The 23,144-nt window shown below is 35.4% G+C and overlaps 2 protein-coding genes and 1 long non-coding RNA gene across 4 annotated transcripts; 2 read left to right on the top strand and 1 right to left on the bottom strand.

Moving 5' to 3' along the window:
- Nucleotides 1–1,036: 1,036 nt before the first annotated feature.
- LOC130714234 (uncharacterized) lies at nucleotides 1,037–3,340 on the top strand. 2 transcript variants are annotated; one of them, XR_009011199.1, is made up of 6 exons: nucleotides 1,037–1,149; nucleotides 1,314–1,353; nucleotides 1,512–1,626; nucleotides 1,849–1,988; nucleotides 2,123–2,280; nucleotides 2,930–3,340. It is a non-coding gene; the product is annotated as an uncharacterized LOC130714234 (long non-coding RNA). The 2 variants fall into 2 exon arrangements; XR_009011198.1 differs by lacking the exon at nucleotides 2,930–3,340 and having other exon boundaries at nucleotides 2,123–2,483.
- Nucleotides 3,341–3,802: 462 nt separating this feature from the next.
- Nucleotides 3,803–5,702, top strand: LOC130715516 (uncharacterized protein At4g06744-like). The gene is made up of 2 exons (XM_057565621.1): nucleotides 3,803–4,569; nucleotides 4,878–5,702. Exons 1-2 carry the CDS (start codon nucleotides 3,818–3,820, stop codon nucleotides 5,575–5,577), a joined length of 1,452 nt encoding a protein of 483 aa, XP_057421604.1. The 5' UTR covers nucleotides 3,803–3,817; the 3' UTR covers nucleotides 5,578–5,702.
- Nucleotides 5,703–9,992: 4,290 nt separating this feature from the next.
- Nucleotides 9,993–11,167, bottom strand: LOC130715365 (protein IRX15-LIKE). The gene has a single exon (XM_057565452.1). The coding sequence runs from the start codon at nucleotides 11,034–11,036 to the stop codon at nucleotides 10,059–10,061; it is 978 nt and encodes a 325-aa protein (XP_057421435.1). The 5' UTR covers nucleotides 11,037–11,167; the 3' UTR covers nucleotides 9,993–10,058.
- Between the last annotated feature and the right edge of the window lie 11,977 nt (nucleotides 11,168–23,144).

The raw sequence follows: 23,144 nt of genomic DNA, 5'->3' as shown, positions 1-23,144 counted from the left end.
ACGATGCAATCTTGAGGAAGGGAAAGAAGAAATTGAAGTAGAAGAAGAGGCAAAATGCCAGATCTTGCTGTGATGATTTTAATGGATGCATGAGAAATTCAATCACAGATCTTGCGTTAAATTTCGAATGTTTCAAGGCATCTCAATACTTCAAAACTGAAACAGGGAGAAATGTGGCCAAAACTGAAATTAGCTACAAAGCAAGCAAACCAAAAATCAAACTTCAATGGGGTTTCTCCTTCCGATTTCACCTCTTTCAACATTCCAATTTCAAATCTAGGAACACAACCCCATTTCAATTTCTCACTCTTGGGGTTGGAGGAGGAGGAAAGAGCTCCAACTGAGTAAAAGAGGTGAAGTCAGATCTCGGAGCAAAACACAACCCTATTTCAGTTTCTTACTCTCTCGTTCTTTGTCTTCAACCTTCAAACTTTTTCAAACCCAGAAATTACTACCCAAAATACCCATCATCATCGTTTTTTTCTTCTTCACCCAGAAAAAGCAAGCAGAAATGGCAGCAAAGAAAAGACAGAGGGAAGATGAAGATGGTCATGGAGAAACTTTGAATTATTGGGTTGTTTTCCTCAATGACATGAGTGAATTGCTGGGGTGGGTGGAGTGAAAAGGTTGAGAGAGAAAAGGAGAAGAATGGAAATAGAAAAGAAAAAATGGGCATTTTTGTAATTTAGGTAGGAAATAGTAACTGAACCACCATGGGTCAGTTTGAAATGATCCACGCTAGGCGCAGCCAAAGAAAATTAATTGAATGTTGCTTTTGGAATGATAGGCATTTTATAATCAATAATTATTTGTCTACACCTCTAAATTGAGGTGGAAAGAGGTGGAGGAGGAGAGAGATAGGAAGAAAAGAAAAAAGTAAGAGAGAGAAAGTATAAGATGTGATAGATGATAAGAGGAGAGAGATAGAAATAAAAATATGTGAAAATGAAGTGTATAAATAAGGAGGTGTGTATATATCATTACTCATTTTATAATACCTCCATGAGTCATTGCATATTTTAGTAAAGGACACCATCAATTGTTAAGTTATATATGAATCAATTCACTAAAGTGAAATATTCATCCAAGTAGCGAATTGACAATCTCCTTCAAGCTCTCGAAACCCTCAAATTGTCATGAAGTAAAATAGTAAGCATATCACTTTTTTTTTCCAGTTTTCTTCTATTCTTTTTCCTCTAGAATCTAGATGCCAAGTTTTTTTATTTTATTTTCCTACAGATAATATAAAGTTCAATAAGTAATATAAAGTTTTGAAAGTGAGCAATCTTACACCGATTCATATTCCATGACAGGTCGAACTAAGAACAAATTAAGTACTGAAGCTGGTTTAAGGTACAATTTTCTTGAAAAATGATTGAATCTATTTGCAGTAACTTAGCAGTGCATTATTTTGATGCTCAAAGAAATTTATGGTTAGTTTAAATTACCATTTGAATTGTAATTTCTTTTTACCATTCAATGGTTTGATTGACTTTCTTGGTTTTTTCTAGGTCTGTAAATGGTTCTTACCCTGCTTCTTTATCGGAGGTAGACTTCTTTGTTGGAAGAATTCAGAGAAAGTGGTGGCCATGTCATACATGCTTGTGATTACAAATCTGGGGAGAGGTATATGGGTCAGCTAGTACTTGTTGGGTGTGGAAATTGGTTTATTTTGCTGTCTTTTGCCTTATCCAATTTTCCCTATCCCTTTCAAGTGTGTAAAAGCAGTCATTTAACTATGTCTGCTTTAGGAGAACACGCTACGACTTTTATGATTAGATTCTGTTTCTGTGCGTATGAAATTGTTAGGAATTGTTGCTAAATGCCATGAAGGAGTTTTTGATGCAGGGGTACACTATGCATTGCAAGATCAGAAAACCATGTTCCAAAGACATGTCAATATTTGCAAGACCAGAACCCATGTAGCAGAATACCAGAAGCTGCCTAGTCCTTCCTATGATATTAAATTTTTTGAAAGAACAAATAAGGTTGGTTTTCTTTATTCTATAACAATGTAGGACATTGGCCAATAAGATAGCATTGATGGGTAATGGTGGCTAATTCCATTTCTTGTTCTTGTACCACATCTAACATTGTGATTGCCCTTATCTGGATTTCTTAGGTTCGTTCACTACAACTAGAGAGCTTGACAAACTATATTGCCGCGCGAATTGTCTCTCATGGAGAACAGCATATATACTTTGTTATGCTCCATTACTTGTAGCCGCTTCTGCAATTTTCCTTGCCAAGTTTATACTTTTCATTGCGAAGAAACCATGGGTATGCTCCTAATAGCATATACTCTTACCTTGAATGCACATTATAAGTTTTGTTGTTCTATATAACCTGTTCGAGTACGTTATCCTCATAATTTTATTTGTGTTTCAGTACAAACATGTGGCTAAGATGACAAATTAAATTAGTAGCTTAAACCTGCTATGCAATTTTGCACCTTCATATTGCTAGTGCGAAATCTCTCGCCCTTTGTGGGTATTACAAACAACATAATGCATTTGAGTGAGCAACTTAAATTAAACACTTATGTTAATGAACACATATCTGACTTAACCATGATAGGTAGCTGCAAGTGCAAAGATAGTTCTTCACTACACACAAAGTGTTTGAAGAAAGTTATTTGAGGTCAAAAAAGTGTGTTCAAAAGGAGGTTACCCTTCCTCTTGTTTCTAAATCCAAATCGATGATTGGATTTAGATGTCAAGTGGCGCATAACATGTCAGCTCGATCAACTTCCCCATTAATGTTTTCTAATGTTTTTAACTTATCCGACGTTTTCCGCATTCAAAAATCAAGATATGCATTTTGATAGTTCAGGAATCGATTAATCAGTTAGTATTAACACTTTTAGAGACCAAATTAACCATTTAAGTACCCATTTAGGATTCACTCATCTCATCGTGCGAACGTGCAGGAGGAAGCGGTGAACCGGCTGTTGGGGTTGATTGCAATGTAAGTCTCACATTGCTAATGAAGGAGAAAAAAGATCAAGTTATACATCTTGGAGAAGTCCCACATCGCTTAGATTAGTGAGGGGTGGGAGGATCCAAGACTATATATAGGGATCTCAAGCTCCTTGTTTCAACACACCAAAACACCAAAGATGTAGCACCTGAAAACACTTTAAGTTTATATTTGTGTTTTCTTTTTCTCTTATGCTCTTGTTTTAGAGCATTGTGAGATGTAGCTCAAATATTTACTTTGGAGAGTGCGGGTGTACTGGGGTCTTGGGGTGTGGTTGAGAGTGAAATCTATGTGTTGTAACAATTTTCACATAGTGTTTATTCTCTGGTTGTCGGTTTTGACAACGGTCGTGGTTTTTCTCCGATTTTGGAGTTTTCACGTTATATTCTTGTGTTGTTGATTGCGCTCCTGGTTTATTTTACTTCTTCAGCTGTGTTATTTCCTAACACCGGCAACACTCAAACTAAGAGGAGTAAATCCCTAGTGCCCACATAGGAAACTTGATGTGTGTTAAAATTATGCAAATGCCAATTCTTCAATGGATGTAGCACACTGAAGGCGTAGTGCTACTCTATACTGAAAAATTCCTTGTGATTTAGACAACCTTATTGAAAAGATTTATCAAAAAAATTTAACCACGCATTCCGCATTGGATATCAGGTATAACGCCGTATAGAATTGACTTACATAGACACCCTTTGAAGTTCGAAGGATCGACTCTTTAAAGTGGCTTTACATAGTTCATAACCTATGATATGTGCTCTCTCGTGCTCCTTTTAGTTGTGCGGTATACAAAGGCCATATTGTGTTCCCATTTGAAGTCAGTGGTGCACGCATAATGATAGTTCGGAAATTAATGCTTGTTTACCGACCTCTACTTAAAAGAGTGCGGGGAATGTGGACAATTATTGTCAACATTCTTAATAATCCACCACTATCAAAAGAAGAACGAGCATGCAAGTCATTTCATTATGGTACCACTGGAGAATTCAACACCATCCACTATAAATCACTAACCAACACCATCCCCATTCAACCATGTGCTTCCCTCATTTTCTTTGAAATGATCATGGTTTTATTCAAGCAATATTCTTCAGTTACATTGTTTCTCCCCTTCCTTCTTTTCCTCCTAGTGAATTCCCAGATCATTGTAAGTCCATTACCATTAGTCCCGGACATTTTAAGCTTCATAGACCAGAGGCTCGCTGAAGTCTTCCCAATCATCCAAACTTTCAAGAACACAATCACCTCAGACCCTTTAGGAATAACCACAAATTGGGTCGGTCCCAACATATGCAACTACACAGGCTTCTACTGCGATCACCCGCCGGATAACTTCACCGCCACCACGGTCGCCTCCATAGATTTCAACGGCTTTGGCCTCTCTGCGCCCACCCTTGACGGCTTCATCGATCAACTCCCAGACTTAGCACTCTTCCACGCCAATAGCAACAACTTCTCTGGCACCATTTCACCGAAAATAGCAACACTCAAGAACCTATACGAACTCGATCTAAGTAACAACTTGTTCTCTGGGGCATTTCCAACTTCTGTCCTTAACCTCCCTACATTATCCTTTTTGGATATCAGGTAAGCCAAAGATAAAATTTATAATTTCCTGATCTTATTCAAATGTGCGGAGATTGCATATAAATACTAGTTTAAATAGTGTACAAATAATAAATATACAATAGAAAAAGTTTGGATTAAATCACCCTACTCTTAGCTAGACTTGTGATATTTAAGATATGTAGGTTAAAAACGTTTAACTGATTTATCTTAAATATTATTGGTCCAACAAAAATTAGAGTAGTTTAACTCAAACTTTGCGACAAACTCCAAAGAAAAAATTTAAATTTGATTAATCTTGTGTACTAATAACGGTTACACTACTTTAGGTACAACCTCTTCACCGGCGTGTTGCCGCCACCAATTTTCACGCAACCATTGGACGCGATTTTTCTCAACAACAACAACTTCATCCTAACACTTCCCAACAATTTAGGGGACACGAAAGCAGCTTATCTCACCTTAGCCAACAACAAATTCACCGGCTCTATTCCCAGTAGCATTGGAAGAGCATCATCAACGTTGGTCGAAGTGCTGCTGTTGAACAATCTCTTAACTGGTTGTCTCCCTTACCAAATTGGGTTCTTGAAAAATCTAACCGTGTTCGACGCAGGCGGGAACCGCTTGACGGGGCCGTTACCGTGCTCATTTGGGTGCTTGAAGAAAGTGGAGCAGCTAAACCTGGCGAGGAACATGCTGTCCGGACAGGTTCCAGAAGCGGTGTGCACGTTGAGGAGTTTGGCGAATTTTTCTCTGTCATATAATTACTTCACGGTATTGGGGCCCTTGTGCATGAAGTTGGTAAGAAGTGGTGTTTTGGATGTGAGGAAGAATTGTATTTCCGGTCTTCCTAATCAGAGATCTTTGACCGAGTGTGCAACGTTCTCCTTGCTTCCAACAACTTGTTCGCGCCCTGCATCGTGTAGTGACATGCCGTGTGAGGTTTCTTCAGGGAGCAAGCCACGAGAGAGAGCTAAAAGGAATTTGTTGTCATATTATGCTCTTTCGAGAAATAGAGTAGTTTTGTAACTCAAAATTGTGTTTAGGTCACAAATATAGTGGAAATAGATTACCTAGAATAGTGTTTACCAACTGAAATCAATATGTTTAGTTGCACGCTCTAATTACACTTACACTTGGTAGAGAAATGAAAATATGAGAGAGAATCAGAGAATAAAAGATATGAAATTGATGTATAATAGGTAAAGAAGAAAGATATAAAAAAACGTAAGTAAAAATGAGATAAAAGAGAATATGAGTGTGAATGAATTGAATTTCAACTAAAAATGACATGCACTTTAAATTATCATATAGCTGTTAGTATCACTTGAAAAGTTAATTAAGACAACATAAAAATGTTTTCTCATGTCCTTTTAATGGTTGCGCTCTCTTATAATTGATTAATTTATCGAAGTTTTAATTAAAATGTCTTGAAAATTGGTGAGATATCCATTAAAATGATTTTGGTAAGAATGTTGATGACCTAGAAAAGTCAAAGTGATATAGATTCATGCACAAATTTCAAGGATTTTTCAAAAGATACTTTGGATCTAGCACTTTCGAACTAGATCTTGAGAAGATGGATGATGGAGAGGAAAGGATTGAAGTGGTAGGCATCACTAGCATATAGAATCCATGCTTGATAAGCCTTATGAGGAAGGGCCACATAGAAAGGGTCAGATAAAAGAAACAACAATTACAAAGAAAATATGATAAGTTGGGGTGTATCACATGACAGTAAATGTACTCAAACTTTTATTTGTTCGAAATGCGAAAATTCCTTAGAATACAACAATTTTTCTAACCAATTAGTTAGAACACAAAACTGAAAAGAAGTATACACTGGAATAATGTCCTAAGAATTACTCTCTTATACATTTTCTTGTCTTTCATTTTCATAACTAGATATGGTTGATCTCCACTCCACATTTGCCATCACATTGCAAAGGCTAATTGGCTTAAAGTGGGTAGGATGCATAGGTTCCTTAATCTTATGAATCAAAACAAGCAAAGTTTTATTAATAGTACTTGGTGATGCATTGCCATGTAATACTTGCAAACAGAAATGCGACACTTCATCTCCAATAATGTTCCAATACTTTTCATAGAATAATGATAGGAACCCATCCAACCCCATAGCCTTTGTGTGATGCATCTGAAAGACCGCTTCCTCAATCTCTTCCTTCAAAAAAGGCTCAGAAAGAATTATCAAATTATTTTGAGCGATATGGCCGGCTATTGAAAGATTTTTTATACACTAATCATACTTTCAAAGCCTTCAAAATTCAATTATATCATATTAAAGAGTTTTGTCGTATCCGCAAGAATCTATGGTGATAAGTGCTCCTAGAGCATGCTAAGAGAAAAATTGGCAGTAGAGATTTGAGTTTTAAGGTGCTAAGCACTCTGGATACACACTAAGCGTGAATTTGAGAGCAAAAATCCCCCTTTCTCAACAACATTGTAACAACACACTTAGTCTCTTGGAACTCTATCTCTCAAAAATACTTTCTTAAATCAATTACACTCTCTTCAACTTCCCAAACATCATCTAAAAAATGTTAAAAAAATTTCATACCAACTCCAAACAGTTTCTTCATCCATATATTTACAAATCAAGCATCAAATTGACAGTTTGATCAAGAACTCAAAAGTCACATAAATCACAAGTGGATGAGTTAAAATTTGAGTTTTACACTTTTCACAAAAGTCAATTGATCCAATCACTTTCATTCATCATTTGAAACATGTCCAGGCATTAAAATTCAATACTCAAGCACAATTCATCGGTGATTTACAATCCAAGGCTTCCAAAGGACAAGTTTCATACATTTCACAAGTCAATAGCTCTAAATTTTGAGATTCTCAATTCTAGAACATGGTAATTGGGTCATACACATCCAAACATCATGTGAAACTTGTGATGACTTAGAATTAGCAATTCAATCACATTTAACACACAAGTCATTGTAGGTCCCATTTAAAGCTTCAAATTGCACTAGTTACACAATTCAATATTTCAATACTTACATATCTCACTCTTCTATCAAGTTAGGCCTCAAGAACACATATATAAACAACAATTAAAACCTGTTGAAGGCCTTAAAAGACACATTAGCACACAACTACACCTAATCATTTCTCAAGTTCAAGAAAAACACTACATTAAGAAGAGAAACACACATGCCATCAAGACTCACCAAAAGCAACTTAGAACTATACTACTACTTAAAGATTTATACTAAAACTCATAATGAAGCTTTGTTTAAAAGATATTGTGAAGCATGTGAATGCATTGATTTAAGCAAAACTTCACAAAATCACCATAGCACTTTACTAAAATTACTAGAAAAACTAGAAAATCTAACCAAACAAAGGGTTGCCTCCCAGGAAGTACTATCATTATAAGATTTCATTCTCGTAATCGCACCATAGATATTTATATTCTTGTTTATCGGAAAAAATATTCTTGTTTATCGTTTTTTAAGATGGTCATGGAAAATGTAAAGAAGGTCGTCATCAGCTCATCCCTGGTAAATTTTACTATAAGCGTCACTGACACACCTTTTCCCTTTCACACACATATATATAACAAGGTAAATAAAAAACAGAAAAAATAAAAAAATACTTCCAAAAAAACACCAATTTTATTTTGAGACATTTGTGCGGTTTCTCATGCATGTGCCATTCATCTTCTTTTTTCCAATTAATTTTTTTGGTTTATCTAATGTGGATAAGTAAAAATAAAAAATAAAAAAATCTAAACAGTGTACCTTTTAACCACTAGACGACAGTTAAGGGCGCCGGTCAATGAGACCAATCATTAACTCATCAAACTTTCTTTTTAGATTAGTTCCAAAATGTCAGCGGTATGAAGTCATACCTCATTTCACCCTGACAAGGGCATCAAAAGAGAAGAGTCAACTTCCTCGTGTCCCTCAACTCTACCTACCACTCATATGTTGCGTGTCTCAGCGTCATGTCCCTCAACGTCATCACCACCTCATACTCATATATACTCACAATTCGTCCCTTGTTTCCTAACTAGGATGCCATCAAGAACTCTTCTAATCATTAAAATTGTCGCCATCCTTGGCCACTTGAAGTGGGAGAAAGATGATGGGAGAGAGAAGCTCTGATAGGAATCATCGAACATACAAGTGGGGAAGGTCGACAACAATGGACAGTTTCCCGATCCCCAACACCTAACCATGTTTCGCTGATGGCAATAAATAAACAAAAAAAAAAAAGAATTGGCCGCCGAATGCCATAGCCGTCGTTGACCATCTCGGGACTCAACACAACTTTGAGCTTCCCATCCTCTAATTCCATTCCCCCTATACCTTTCATGTATAAAATATTAGAACCGACCAAATGTACAGACTATAACTTGACAAAATGGAATAAATTTAAATTTTTTTGATAATGTGGAAGTGATTCGTGCTTTCCGACTAACACAAACCTGTGATTGTTGCATTTCTTGCTCAATTTATTTCATAAAAAACTCTTCATTTTTTGTTTAAATTGTTTGATATTTTGGGTTTACAATAAATATATGGATGGTTAAAAGTTAGAAATATTATGAAAATTAAATAAATTTGAAATTTCGAGACCAAACGACAGCCTTAATTCTATTTTGTCATTTAGCTTTAATACAAACTGACTTTTAAAAATCCTCATGCTCAAATCATGACAAGAAAGAGAGTTGTGGACTTTAATTCTTCTCACCCTTCTGACGCTCCCGCCTAATTAAATTTTCTCACCGATTCCTCAATCTCCGCCTACAACTTCAAGTTTTTTCAAAATTTCAGTTTTTTAGGTAATAAATACTGCCTCACGGACAAGAAAAGGTATCAATGCACCATTAAATACTGTTACGTTTTTTTAATGAGAAAAAAAAAATTAGGATGAGGGAATATTAATTGAACCATGAAAAATTATCTGTCTCAAAGAACAGTTACAAAATACTTACATTTACCAAATCAATTATCATAATTCTTGGTGTCAAACCTTGACTCACCAATAAGAAATGCAACTCAATCAAATTTCCAAGTTATCACTCTTAGTCATCTAAAATCTTATATTAATATGTTTCCTTCCGAGTTCCGACGAGCTCTGGTCATCGTAACAACAAACTTCATCATTGCCATCCTGGACGACTGCAGCGACGAATAAACCATTAAACCAAAATTGATGGCGTAGAATGTTTTCTACCTTAAGGATTTGTTAACGGTAATACTGTTCATGTGTAAGGCGACAAAGAATTTTAATTCCATCTACCTAGTCCTAAGGAGACTAACGAGACTTCGAATCTGCGACGTGTCATGTATCAAACTCGGTCATATTGCACTAGACCAACCCTTATTTTAAAAAATAAATAAATTAATATATTGGAAAATCTTTGATCATAGTACTGACTCTTTACCAGAAAAGCAGGCCAATAATATTGTAACGCCAAATTAAATATTTAAATTAAACTTCCTTTTTATAAAAAAAAACCTTAATTAATTTTACAATTTCTTAGAAAAGGAAAGTGATTCCTTAATCTTCTTCTTCGCCGACACCTTCGACACCGACAATGACAGCAACGAGCTGGAGTTCCTGCAAAATTGGGAGGAGCTTCCTCCCTTTTCACTCTTCACTACGAAATGCCCCAATTGATCCACATTCTGAACCAGATTCTCCTGACACAGAAACTCATCACTGAAAATCCTCTCAACTTCCCTCTTGAAATCGTGAACAAAAACATGGGTGCTGCCGGATTTCTTACTCCTCGCCAGCACCGCCGCCGTGAAGATCGCCGACATTCTCCCTGGATTTGCAGCAGAATACCCGCGCGGCCCGTCGATGAGAATCACGTCCCATGAGATTTGGTAAATGTGGTTTGGCAGATCGTTGATTCCGAGCTTGCATTCCGAGAAGAGGAGATTCTGAACGGGTCTGCAATCTCCGGTGGACTCTGCTCTCGCCTGAGAGAGAAGCTGAGCGTGCTCGCTTACTTTTGTAGTGAACTGAACGTCGTAGGCTTCGACGCCGGGGTTGGATTGTTCGAATTTGGAGATGGCGTACTCGTTCTCGTCGAGGAAAACGGTGCGGCCATTGTGGTTGAGTGCGGACCAGAGGAGGGACTCGTGGGTGAGGCCAAAGATGAGGAGGTTGGGACGCGGTGGGGTGCGGAGGAGGGTGGTTGCGACGGCGTTGATTTCGGCAGGGGACATGGCTTTGTTGGCTGCGGTGGTGGAGTTGAAGGAGGCATAGTGGAGGAGGGCTCTGGAGATGGAAGGTGGGAGGGGAGAGGTGGAGCTTGCGGCGGAGGAAGTGGTGGCGGAGATGGTGGAGGTAATGAGGGTGAAGGTTAAGATGAAGAAGGTGAGGAGGAGGAGGAAGAAGAAGCAGAGGCGGTGGTAGTGAGAGGGTAGTGGTGGTGGGATTTGTTTGTGAAGGGGAGAGTGGAGGAGTATGAGCTTGGGGTTTGAGTTGCTCTTCATTTTTGGGTTTTGGATTAATGAGAGAGGAGCATAGAAATGGAATATCAAGACTCAAGTGGGGTTTTTTCTAGTGTTTGTTTATAGGGACTTCTGCTCTTTTTAACTTGACTAGTGTTTTGTGTGTTGTGTGGTATGTTATGGCACTATGGCTTATCACTTATCATCTTGACACATCATGGTAAGGGTAGTAATAGCAGTGAACTACGGATGAAAATTGTACTATAACTAACACCTGTCCCTTTTCTTACTCAATCAAATTAAGGAAAACACATTAACCTTTAAGTCCCTTCTTTGTAAAATTGGAAGCAATCATTTAAGTATGTAATTAACAATAGTGTTTATCTAAATGATCTAGACAAAGTTCGAGATGAAACACTTTAATTTTAGTTGGATCAATGACAATGACATTAAAGATAAATAATTAAATATACTAAAAATTCATACTTATTTATTCATCTTAAATATCATTAATTTATGAAGGAGCGGAATGATTTAACTCAAATGTAAATTACAAACCTAATTAGTAGTAGTAGTACTATCTTAAAGTTTAGTTGATGAAAATAGAAAAATGTTGAATGAATTGAAATGGTAGTGAGTGGTAGTGAAAGTGGGCAATAAAGGGGACGGATGGTTCATTGAAAGTTTAGGAGAGACAGAGGAATCGCGGAGTAGATTGGGAAGGGTCACGTATCCCAACACGTCGTGGGTACTGTAAATGCCACGGTCCACTCAAGGTGGGTGGATATCACATGTGGGTCCCAGTGTACTATTTAGCAGTACTAAACTACATTGTTGCAGGCTCGAAATTTGGTGTCAAAGTATATATAGGATGATAGGATCATGATAACTTTCAGACTGCACAGCAAACTGTAGAGATAATAAAGATAATTATATTTTCACACCTCACTTTTGTGAGGAGTAGAGAGGTGGAAAAAGAGAAAGATGGGAAGAAATGAGAGAGAAAGTAAAGATGTGATATATGATTTGATTGATAAAAAAAAGGGAAATAAATAGAACTAAAAATTAAACATGTGCGTTGCACGGGTTCGTTTTTAATTTGTATTTTTTAATTGTAATATTTAAATTTGCAGAAAGATAAGAAAGCTATTATTTAAAAGAATATTTAAAATATAAGTATAATTAAATATAATTGAATTATGATATTCTCACACTTTTTCTCTAAAAAGGGAAAAAATGATCAAACAGGTAGATTTCTTTTTTTTTTTTGCTTCATCGGAAGAAAAAATAGGTAGATTTCTATTGAGATTGAAATGAGAGTAGTTTTTTTTATATAAAAGAAATTTAATTACTTAATTAGATTAGTATTGAAATGAACGTGGTAGTCTACTATTTTTTTTTCTAATATTGATTTAGTCGTTGCAATAATGTTATCAGTTGTGCTAATTTTTTTTATCAAGATTGATGTGGTTGTTTACCATTGCCGGTGGCATAGAAGTTCTTTTAAAATCACTTTCACGAACATAAAAATAGATTCTATCTAACTGCAGGATGGACGTCATTTGTTCCCTATGAATGATTAAGTTGCTATTTTTTTCCATAATATGACAATATTGAGGAGTGAAAGATTCCTATTTCTTATCAAGAGTAGAGTGAGTACCACATTTTACACTTATCTTTCTAGTGCAGTATATAAATTTATGTGACTCACACTTTGTTACTGATTTGTGTCATATAAATATAGAAATAATGATATATTTGTATAATTTCAATTGAATGAGAAGAATTGTTTAGTAAATTACCATATATGTGAAACTCACAGTTTTATTTTCCAATCATCTGCAACGGAGATATATCACTAAGTAATGTGTGTTTCTTGTTGTTGTTGATGATCTTTCTCCTGCAATAAAGAAATAAGAATGAGTAATTTAAAAAAGCAATTTTGAAATTAACTAAAATAATTAAAAATGACATACTTGTTGAAGTAATTATAGACAATTGTCATTTTTTTCTCGTCTAAGAAATATGAATAATTTGAGTTTGTGAGTGATTTCACTGGTTTGTTTATATAGAGATATAATAGATGCATGATTCAATATAATACATTTCATTTTTTATTTATTTAATGTAGATAGTTGAATAGCCTCCTGACATTAACAATTTTATTCAGTTTTTGACACTGGTATTGCCATCATGCTACTATTTTTAATTTAATGTTAGTTTTTCTTCGGAGTTACTATGTTAAGGAATTCTAAGAGTTTGTGAGTTTAAGAAAAATAGACATATATTCGTGTAGAAAATTTGACAGTAAACTAAGACCATTGCATATCAAGATTAATTTTGGCGGAAGTATGCTTTATTGTTAATAGTTTTTTTTTCTTGGACTAAATTGATATTAGTTTAAAATTAACATTAAATTTGATTTTAATTTAAGGTATTGTGCTAAAACCATTTGCAGATATAACTTTGTGGTCTGTTACACTTTTGGCATGGATGTTACTCTTTTGCCTATACATTTGATATTTATTAAGTTTAAAACTGAAATCATTAGTGCACAAGTTTCCACTACCCGTTCATTCACTCACTAAGCTATCTCATTAAAACACCAATTTTTTTACTAATGTATGTAGGTTCTCACGTGTATTTGTACTTAATACTTAGCTCAAGTGAGCTTTACTAATATATATAGATAGATAAATATTTTTTTTTGAAAAACAAAATATATATATATATATATATATAATTACTTTGGGAAATAAGAGCCCCAAGTACAATATAGATAGATATATATATTGATAGAATTTTTTTATTTTAAAAGTATTTTATCTAAATTATTTATTAATAAATATTTTTTTTTTGATTTTGATTTTTTAAATTTGTCAAATGCAAAGCTCAAGTCAATTTTAAGTCTATGAATGTTGTTATTTAATATAAATAGTTGAATAGGTTTTTATAATGAGTTTAATGGATATGCACTGACAGTGTAAAATAGTTTTACACAGTCATCCAATCAAAGCATGCCACATAGGAGAGATAATTACATTTGACTTTAATTTTAATTAAAAGAATAAGATATTTTCTGATTTGGCGGAATTCAATTGGATGTCTGTGTAAAACTATTTTACACTGTCAGTGCATATCCATTAAACTCTTTTATAATACAATTTTTTTCAGTTTTTAGTTTATTAATTTTTTATTTTTTAATGTATTTAATATAAAGGTATGTGAGCTTTTATGGTTTAATACATATGTGTATTTGTACTTAATACTTAGTTCAAGTGAGCTTTACTAATATATATTGATGGAGGTGGAAAAGAAGTGAAGATGTGTGTATATATCATAACTCGAGATAATAATATTCACAAATTGCACAAACCTCGTTTATTACTACTTCCTTCTCTATAATATAAGATTCCTTGGTAACAATTATTGTTTTTTTTTAAAGTAACAATTATTGTTATTAGGGTTAAGGGTCATATTAGTCCATGAGTTTGTAAAAGTGTTTGATTTTGATCCCTTAACTAAAAAATAACGATTAGTGACGAGTTTTTTTTACAGTTATTGACGGTTTATAATACAGTTACTGACGATTTTTTAACTGAGAGACCAAAATCAAACGTTTTTATAAACACAGGGACTAATATGATCTTTAACTTGTTATTAAAAAAGGGAAATATATGAATGCAATACACTATTAATTGAAAATGCAATTGAAATGGAAATAATGGTCATCAACCAATATCCAGAAAGGGGAAACCCAACATCCAAAACAGTATCCGTAACATGGTTATACACTTTCTCCAAGTTAACCTTGACACATCCATCCTTTCGTCCTCTTGAGGTACCCATCAGGGTAGAGCAGGAAATTTAATATCGAGGCCAGGTCATATTCATGATTGATAATCTCCAAATCACTTTAGTTGGCCAAAGTCTAGTAAATACGTCTCCGAGAGGCTAGGCCTCACATTCTTCCGTAGGAGTTGACAATGATGGACTTAATTATGCCAATGTTGGAACATGACATTCTTCTCTTAGCGTGTGAGTTAGATCATCGGGAAAAAAGATCACCACCCCGAGCCTTGGATCTCAATCTCCTCTCCTTCATCCTATACTGGAACACATTGTCTTTATAGTCTAGGGTAAAACATTCATGAAGAGCCTCCTCCCCGATAAAACCACCTCTATTAACCCCCACATAAATGTCCTTTTAAAATACAACTTTCCTTCCAAGAATCTGCTCAATAGCTATCAGATCCAAAGGTGTCCAACTTCCACCTTTTCGCCTTAAACATTCTCCGCGCACGGAATGAATTGATCCTTCTCCACCGAAACACAATCCTTGCCTCCTCCATCCTCGCCTATTAATCTTTGAGTTTTTAAATTTTTAAAGTGAGACATTCAGCACCAACTTTCACTAGTTCAACATTTGAATGAGTTAACACTTTTCTTCGAGAAATATTAAGCCAACCAGTGATTTATAAATTTCAGGATTTTTTGATAAATTAAAGTCTTAAAATATTTTAAAAAGTTAATAACATTATAAATAACAGGTATAATTCTAATTATAATACATTTTTTCATTTGGTGTAAATTTAAAACAAAACCAATAGTAACACGCATCGCAATGGTTGCAACACTCGTCGTCACAACAATCACAACCACAACTACATTCAGTTGCAATCTGAAACTCTGAGTTAGAGATTAATTCTTTTCAAAGCGAAGAAATCACCAAAAGTGAATTTTATCTCTTAAATATACAATTTTCAATACACACAACCAAGATATGAACTCTTGTGAACATATTTAAGGGACCCGACTATTTACCGCTTGGGCCATGATTTGTTACTCCCTCTGTTCCAGAAAGTTTGTAGTTTAAGGTTGTAGAGAAAGAATAAAAAAACAATTATTGATAATACAATTTGACTAGATTGTTCTTATTTATTGTGTTCTATTTCTAAGGATAGTGGTAACTACTATATTAAGAATTACAATAAACATAGTGGAGAAAGAAAGTTTAATAAATAAGGATATAGAAGTGGAAAAAATGAGGAGAAATGCATTGACATCCTAAAATAACAAACTATTTGTAATATTGAAATCATACCCAAAAGTACAAATTTTCTAGAACGGACTGAGTATATTAGACCACCTGCAACATAAAGAGGCTTAGCTGGCCATTGCTTTAATTGTATATTGGACTTTGCACAAACACATAGGTAGCGTTTGGTGACGGAACGAAACAGGACAGTACAGAACGGAACGGAACAGAACAGGATGGAATAGGACAATAATGTTCTATGTGTTGTGTTTGGTAACTCCAAGTCAATAGAACAACAGAACAATGATTTTAATTACATATATAACCCTGCATGTTTAATATTTGATTTAGGAAAATAAATTGAACTCAATTGAACATTTTGCATAGAAACCGTTTGTTATTGCTTACTTCATGAAATAATCACTTATTTCTTTAATTTATATATTGTTTAAGCTGTTTCAGTATGCTATTGAAAAAAGCAGAAACCTAATTATCTATTTAACCTATTTTAAGTGCGTTTATTTAGATTAAAAATATTGATTTTTAACTATAATTTTTTTAAGAGATTTTGAGAAAAGCATAAATTGATTCCTGTTTGACTACTCTAATTAAAATCACTTTTTTTTTATCTCCCCTCATCTATCATCATAGATTTTCATTATAAGCTAAAATAACTGTTTCAAATAATTTGTTTTCAGCTTCAGCTGAAACAAACACAAAAAGTGATTTTTCCAAAATAAGTTGAATTAAACGCATTCTAATTGGCTCGTTTATCATTGTTTACAAAAACTGATTTTACTTTTGAAAAAATAATTGATTTTATTTTAATTAAGTTGATTCGTGTTTGATTACTCTAATTAAAATCACTTTTTTTTATCTCCTCTCATCTATCATCATAGGTTTTCGTGATAAGCTAAAGTAACTGTTTCAAATAATCAAATAATCTGTTTTCAGCTTCAGCTGAAACAAACACAAAAAGTGATATTTGATTAAAAAAGTGATTTTTTTGTTAAAGTGATTTTTTAATTAAAAAAGTGATTTTTCCAAAATAAGTTGAATCAAACGCACTCTAATTTGCTTGTTTATCATTGATTACAAAAAGTGATTTTACTTTTGAAAAAAATAATTGATTTTATTTCAAGTGATTTTTTTGAAAAAATAGATTTTTATTTAACTTTGTCTACAAATATAATAAGTGCTTTCAATTTTATAAGTGATTTTAAACTGTTTACATACATAAAATTTTAAATATAAATTAGGGGTATTTTTGAACTTGCAAAAGTTTTAAGAGAGTGTTCCGTTCCGTTCCCTTCCATTCCACCATTTTTCAGGGAACCAAAGTGTCCCGTTCCTGGAGCCTTTTGTCCTGTTCCGTTCCATCTCACGACAAACACAGAACGGAACCCATGTGTTCTGTACCGTTCCCTTCCACCTGTCTACCAAACGCTACCATATATTAAATTGGAAGGCTTGAGAAACAGGGAAGCCGGTGCAATTTCATAAAATGGTTTCTTGTGAATTAATTAAGTTGCAGATCATGCTTAATTATGACTCAAAATTGAACATATCAAACTCATTGTTGGGCATTCACATGCCATGAAGGTCCATATCTGAAGGCCGGCAAGTTAAGAGATGATTTCGTTTAAGCAAATAAATCCATCTAGTGCACATTTGGCAAAATTGCAATCAATTGAAAAGCATATCTCCAGGCTGCTTCTACCGTGTGTCAGTGACACACGGTACCTCAGTTACTGTTTCCATGTAAAATACAAAATTACCCTTTTAATTTAAAATTACTCTTGCTGGCTCTCCAGTGAGCCATACTGCCGGCTTGATCCAGGTTGCTGACTATCCCCACCATTTATCCATCTCCTCTCCCTTGGAACCTGCCATCACACTACATCTACCACCGTCATCAACATCAAATCCATGTCATGTGGATCCATCATATTAGTGTTAAATACCTTCCTTCATTTGCTTTATTAATCAGCAACACTCACTCACTCAACCACCGCCATGTCTACTCGCCGCGGCGGCGGAGGCGACGACGCCGTTAGATCCACCACCAGGTCCGTCACTCCTCCCTCCACCTCTCCCAAACTCCCTACTCTCTCAACCTCCACCGAAAAGGAGAACAACCCTCGCAACCCGACCCAGAAATCCGTCATCAAACCCGTCGGGCCTTGATCGCAGATCCTCCTCCTCCTCCTTGCTCCCCAGCCCCTCCGACGTCCGCCAAACCCGCCAGGTCTCCGTGGACCGGGCGGCCAAGGAACCGGCCCACCTAAAGCGGCGCGGTGATCTAATTAGTAAACCAGCGGAGAAACCCAACAGATCTGAACAAGGATCTGGCAAAGTGGAAGAAGAGGAAGAAGTGGATCTGATTAGTAAATCACTTGAAGAATTCGGATCTGCCATGTGATCCCTGCCCACCCCAACTCCATTGTCATTCTGCTCACTTTTAGTATTTTAATAACTTAAAGTTTGATTTTTTAATGGCTGAAATCTGATTGTTTTGGTTCTTATTGGAAGAAAATTAATTAAAGTTCAGATTTTTTTTAATCATTCATACGCAGAGATCATTTATTTTGTTTAATTGAATCAACCCCAAATCAAATAACAACAATATCAACATCATCCAATTCTTAGATCTGAAAATTTTGGTGTTTTAAGATCTACAATGGAGGATATCTGGTTTTTTTGTATTTTGGTGGAGAAGAATAGAAGATGATGTGGTGGTTGTGGACTTGTGGAAGGGGAGATTTGGTGGCAGATCTGGATGTTTTGGTGGTAGATCTGGAATCCTTGTTGGCTCTGTTTTTGTGGTTCTGGTTGGGCTCAAAACAGAGGTTGAATGAGGCTGAGGAGAGGAGGGGCACGGTGTTGGGTCAGAGGAGCGGTGGAGGGGAAGGGGAGAGGAAGAAGGACGATCTGGTTATCCAAGTAGAACAGTTAGGAGAAATGGGGAAGATAAATCACGGGTGTTTTGGTCATTGCATAATTTTTGTATTTTAAATCTAAACCATTAAATATTGTAATATTATATCTAAGGGTTCTAATTAAACTGAAGCACCGTGGGTCAGTTTCGGTAGATGAAACCATATCTCCACCTTTTACCTGTTGTTTTTCTGGTTAGAACTATTTGTGTTATCTTGAACCAAGTAAAAGTGATGTTGATGGCATTGACCAATCACTTCCCATCCCTAATTACGCTATCTTTTAGTTTGATGTTTGTCTTTCTTGCGAGGATATAAGTGATAAATAGGAAATAAACAACAATTTAAGTTCAAATCCTCTGATTGAGGATTGAATTTTGAATTTGATTATTCGCTTTTGTACCCAGGAGTGGCGGCAATCAAAGGGAGCATTATTCTAAATGGACCATTTTTAAGTCCCATCTATTTTCGGTTCATGTCCATCAAAGCAACCTTTTCCCTAGCACTATGTCCTTCTACTAATTAATAATGTTTAATTTTATGAGGGTGATCTTTCTAAGTCCCACGAAAGCATTAAGCCATTAACCCCTTAAATATTTGTTTTCTTATTTTAATTTTTATTATGATACTCCCTTTGTTTTTTTATAAGATTACTCACAATGGACACATTGAAGACCTGTTGAATAATGGATTCAACATCTGAATTGCTCCAATGAGCTAGTTGAATAGGGTGTGTAATATTCAACATGTTGAATGGACAGTAAATTGGTGACACTCATCCCACATGGCAAAATCTCATTTATTGTTGTAATTTTCAGATTCTTATCTCATCCTAATTATTTTGTAGTAAATTATTTTTTTTAATTTTTTTTCACCAAAATTCATCATTTTTTTTGTCTATAAATAAAGACTTGGTTCATTTGATTTGGACACAGAAAAAAAAACCGACATTTTCCCCATCTAGTTTTTCTATTTAGCCTCCAATAAACTCTTGTTTGCTTAGTGTATTGTATTTCATTTTAAGTTTTTTTTGTAATTTCACTTGTTTTAATAATGACTATCTCTATATCTCGTCTTTTAATTTTTTACTTGCAAGAAAAAATTAATTAAGAATATAAAATTACTAAAATAAATCACTAAACTTGAAAGAAAAAATTAACTCTTAATTATTTTAATTTAATTTAAATCGATAATTGTTATTAATATATAAATAACAAAAACAAAAACATAAAAGAAAGTAAGAATATGAAATAAAAGTGGTGGGGTAGGGTGTTGAATTTTATTAAACAAAATCATTGTAGTGAGTAAAAGTTGAATGTGTGTTAAATTATTAGGTGGAAGAGAGAGAAGATGATGTGAAGTGTAAAAAGTGAAAAATGATCATGTTGAATGGAAAAACCATTGTACATAGCCTAAGAGCCAAAGTGAAATGCATCTTTGTCCTTTTTATAAGAATCAATTTGAAGTTTGTAGTATATTAATTATTTTTTGACAAACTTACCCTCATATGCAATGCATTGCTCTTTTTTGGTAGATAGGAAAACTAAAAACAAAACTACAAAGCAACTAAATCCTTCTAAAGAAGAGGCACCACTTCAACAGGAGGGGAAATCAAATCCACAACAACACATTGTAACCTCGCGTCAATTCCTGCTAAACAATCTGTTGGTGTATTACCTTCCCGCGGGACATGGCAAACCTTAACCTCCCAATTCCTAGAAAGAAGAAGATGAATGTCCATTAAAAGACTACGATGTTGGTGAAAATCAGCTACTCGCTTCCCTAACGCACATACCAACTCCAAACAATCTGTCCCGTAAATAATTTTCCTCCAATTCTTGCCCCAAAGGAACCTCAATCTCATTGCCAAAGCTTGCATTTCAGCATACAAAGAATCTCCACCATCACTTCCTGCATATTTTTATCTTTTATTTTCAAAAAATAAATATATAAATATTAAAAAAAAATTTAAAACAAAAGAAAGTATATTATTAATTAGAAAAAAGAAGTTCATGAGAACAATCCTCTCATGATTGGACCAAATCATCCAACCCCAAAACACACCTAGAGAAAGAACCACACATAGAGAAAGTGCTTTATTAAAACCTTCATAAAAAAAATTTAATGAGAAAAAACCTTAAAAAGGAAAAAGAGTACAACAAAATCTATGATTCATATATAACACACCTATGGCAGCCTTAAAAACAACACCCAACATAACAACTAGGAACTGGGTTCCAAGACAGTAAGCTCATAAAGCCACACCGTTTACTCCAAAATACAACACCAATATAACACCATTTATTCCATGTGAGCACACCCTTCGTTGTAAAATCATCGACAATGCAAAACAGCAAAATCACCCACCGAATTCACCACTGATGCTAATCAAACCATGCCACATATCTATTGCAAATAATCACATAAAAAACCTTCCACCATAAGTCAAGACAATAGAAACAACTTCTAATTGAATACTTTTTGCTACATTGCTAAGGAACTACACATTTAAACCCCACAACATTCCAATACAGATAACCAAATCCTTATGCATGCCAATCCACGCACAGTACTTAACTCCCAGAATTTTTCATTCCCACACCACCTTTATTTATCACCTTTATTTTTCATTCCCTGTAGATCACACATCAAACCATCAAACCAACAGCACGCCGCCAAAACGAAGCAATAGCACCCGCCACATTGACTGCTGGAATTAACGCTAAAGCCAAACCCCACTCAACAGTCTAACCTTCCAGAATTTTATCACCACTCACACTAAGCTTGGTCACTTGCAACAATAAAACCTCAGGCTTCAAAACTTCAAGAGCTTTTTTAGCAGCTCTTCTTTTTTCAGACCTACCAAAGCCTCACACATTCCAGGTCACCCACACCCGACCCAAAATCAGCGACGAGCACCAATTTGCAAAGCCAATTCCCGAGTAGCAACCTCTTCAGAACAGTCAAAAAGCATACCCACCTGCTGACATCGAATAAAAGCCCTTCGTGCCCAAGTATGAATTCCCTCCTCATTATGCACGTCCACCGGAAGAAGATGCCAAGGAGTTGCAGCAGTCAGCCGAGCCCCCTCTGAAACTCCTTGTCCCTTCTTTGGACGACCCCGTGACCTTCTAGGTAAGGTAGAATCAATACGTTGTTTGATCTTCCTTGGTCTTCCTCTCCTACGCTTCTCACCACTCGACACACTGGGAAGCTTACGCTGACTTTTTGAAGCAGCCAAGGGAGTAACGTCAAGAGAAAAATCATTTTCATTAACAATATCTGGGTCTGTTCTGGGAAGCCCCAAGAACGGACGACCAGGACAGCCCCTGTGCTCGAACCGGCCGACTGAGGCTCCGGCGTAGCACGGGACGCTCGCCGACAGGGACGGGTGCCCGACTAGGACGCCCTGAGACAGCCCGAGGTCCGATCACATACCAGACGACCGCTACTTGGGACGACGTCCTCCCCGACAGTGCCCCAAATGTTTCTAAAAAAATCTTGTTATATGGTAGAAGGATTGATTTGTGAAGTGAAATGAATTTTTTATGGTTGTTACTTGTTATGGGCCAATATTTTTGCGCTTATCTTCAACTGTGCTGGGAAATATTGACAAGGGTCAAGTAATCTCATAAATTAACATGAGTGAAAAGAATTTAGGTTTCCATAGGTATGTGGTCACGTCGTGGATTTATATTTGGTTCACATCTATTGGTATTGGTTCCAATTAATATAATATCTACATGGAAATGGTGAAGCAGGTATCTAGTGCACACCATTTTTTTAGGTGGTTAAATTTTTTGGCGATACATCTGGTTGTGGGTGTTCTTTAATTTAATATGAACTTTCTATTTTGATATTATGTATTGCTATATTTGTTCTAATCTCTCAACAAAGGATGATATCAAAAGAAGTTATATATTTTTTTTCATTTCTTGATGTTGTAATCCAAAGGGTAGTTTGAACATTTAGAGTTCTTTTGGGTTTTTTTAACTGTAACTATCAAGAAACAAGGAAACTTTGTGGTGTAATGAGTTCGGTGTATGTCTTGCTAGCTGGTTTTAGTACTTATGGTTTATAAGCATGGCTCCCCCACATTTTTCGGTCAAGCTCCGCCACTGCTCCCCGAGACAAGGCTCCGGGACCCCACCACCTAGGAGTTGACCTAGGCCCACC

This window comes from Lotus japonicus, chromosome 4 (assembly GCF_012489685.1).
Source record: "Lotus japonicus ecotype B-129 chromosome 4, LjGifu_v1.2".
NCBI classification, from domain to species: domain Eukaryota; kingdom Viridiplantae; phylum Streptophyta; class Magnoliopsida; order Fabales; family Fabaceae; genus Lotus; species Lotus japonicus.
Note: the sequence above shows the minus strand (reverse complement) of the source record. Positions and strands in the feature narration are given on the sequence as shown.

What these genes read in the sequence shown, in the direction of transcription:
- LOC130715365 (XM_057565452.1), bottom strand. Translation starts at nt 11,036, where the DNA reads ATGAAGAGCAACTCAAACCCCAAGCTCATACTCCTCCACTCTCCCCTT.
- LOC130715516 (XM_057565621.1), top strand. Translation starts at nt 3,818, where the DNA reads ATGATAGTTCGGAAATTAATGCTTGTTTACCGACCTCTACTTAAAAGA. An exon ending in TTATCCTTTTTGGATATCAG is followed by an intron (nt 4,570 to 4,877) that starts GTAAGCCAAAGA and finishes ACACTACTTTAG; the next exon opens with GTACAACCTCTTCACCGGCG.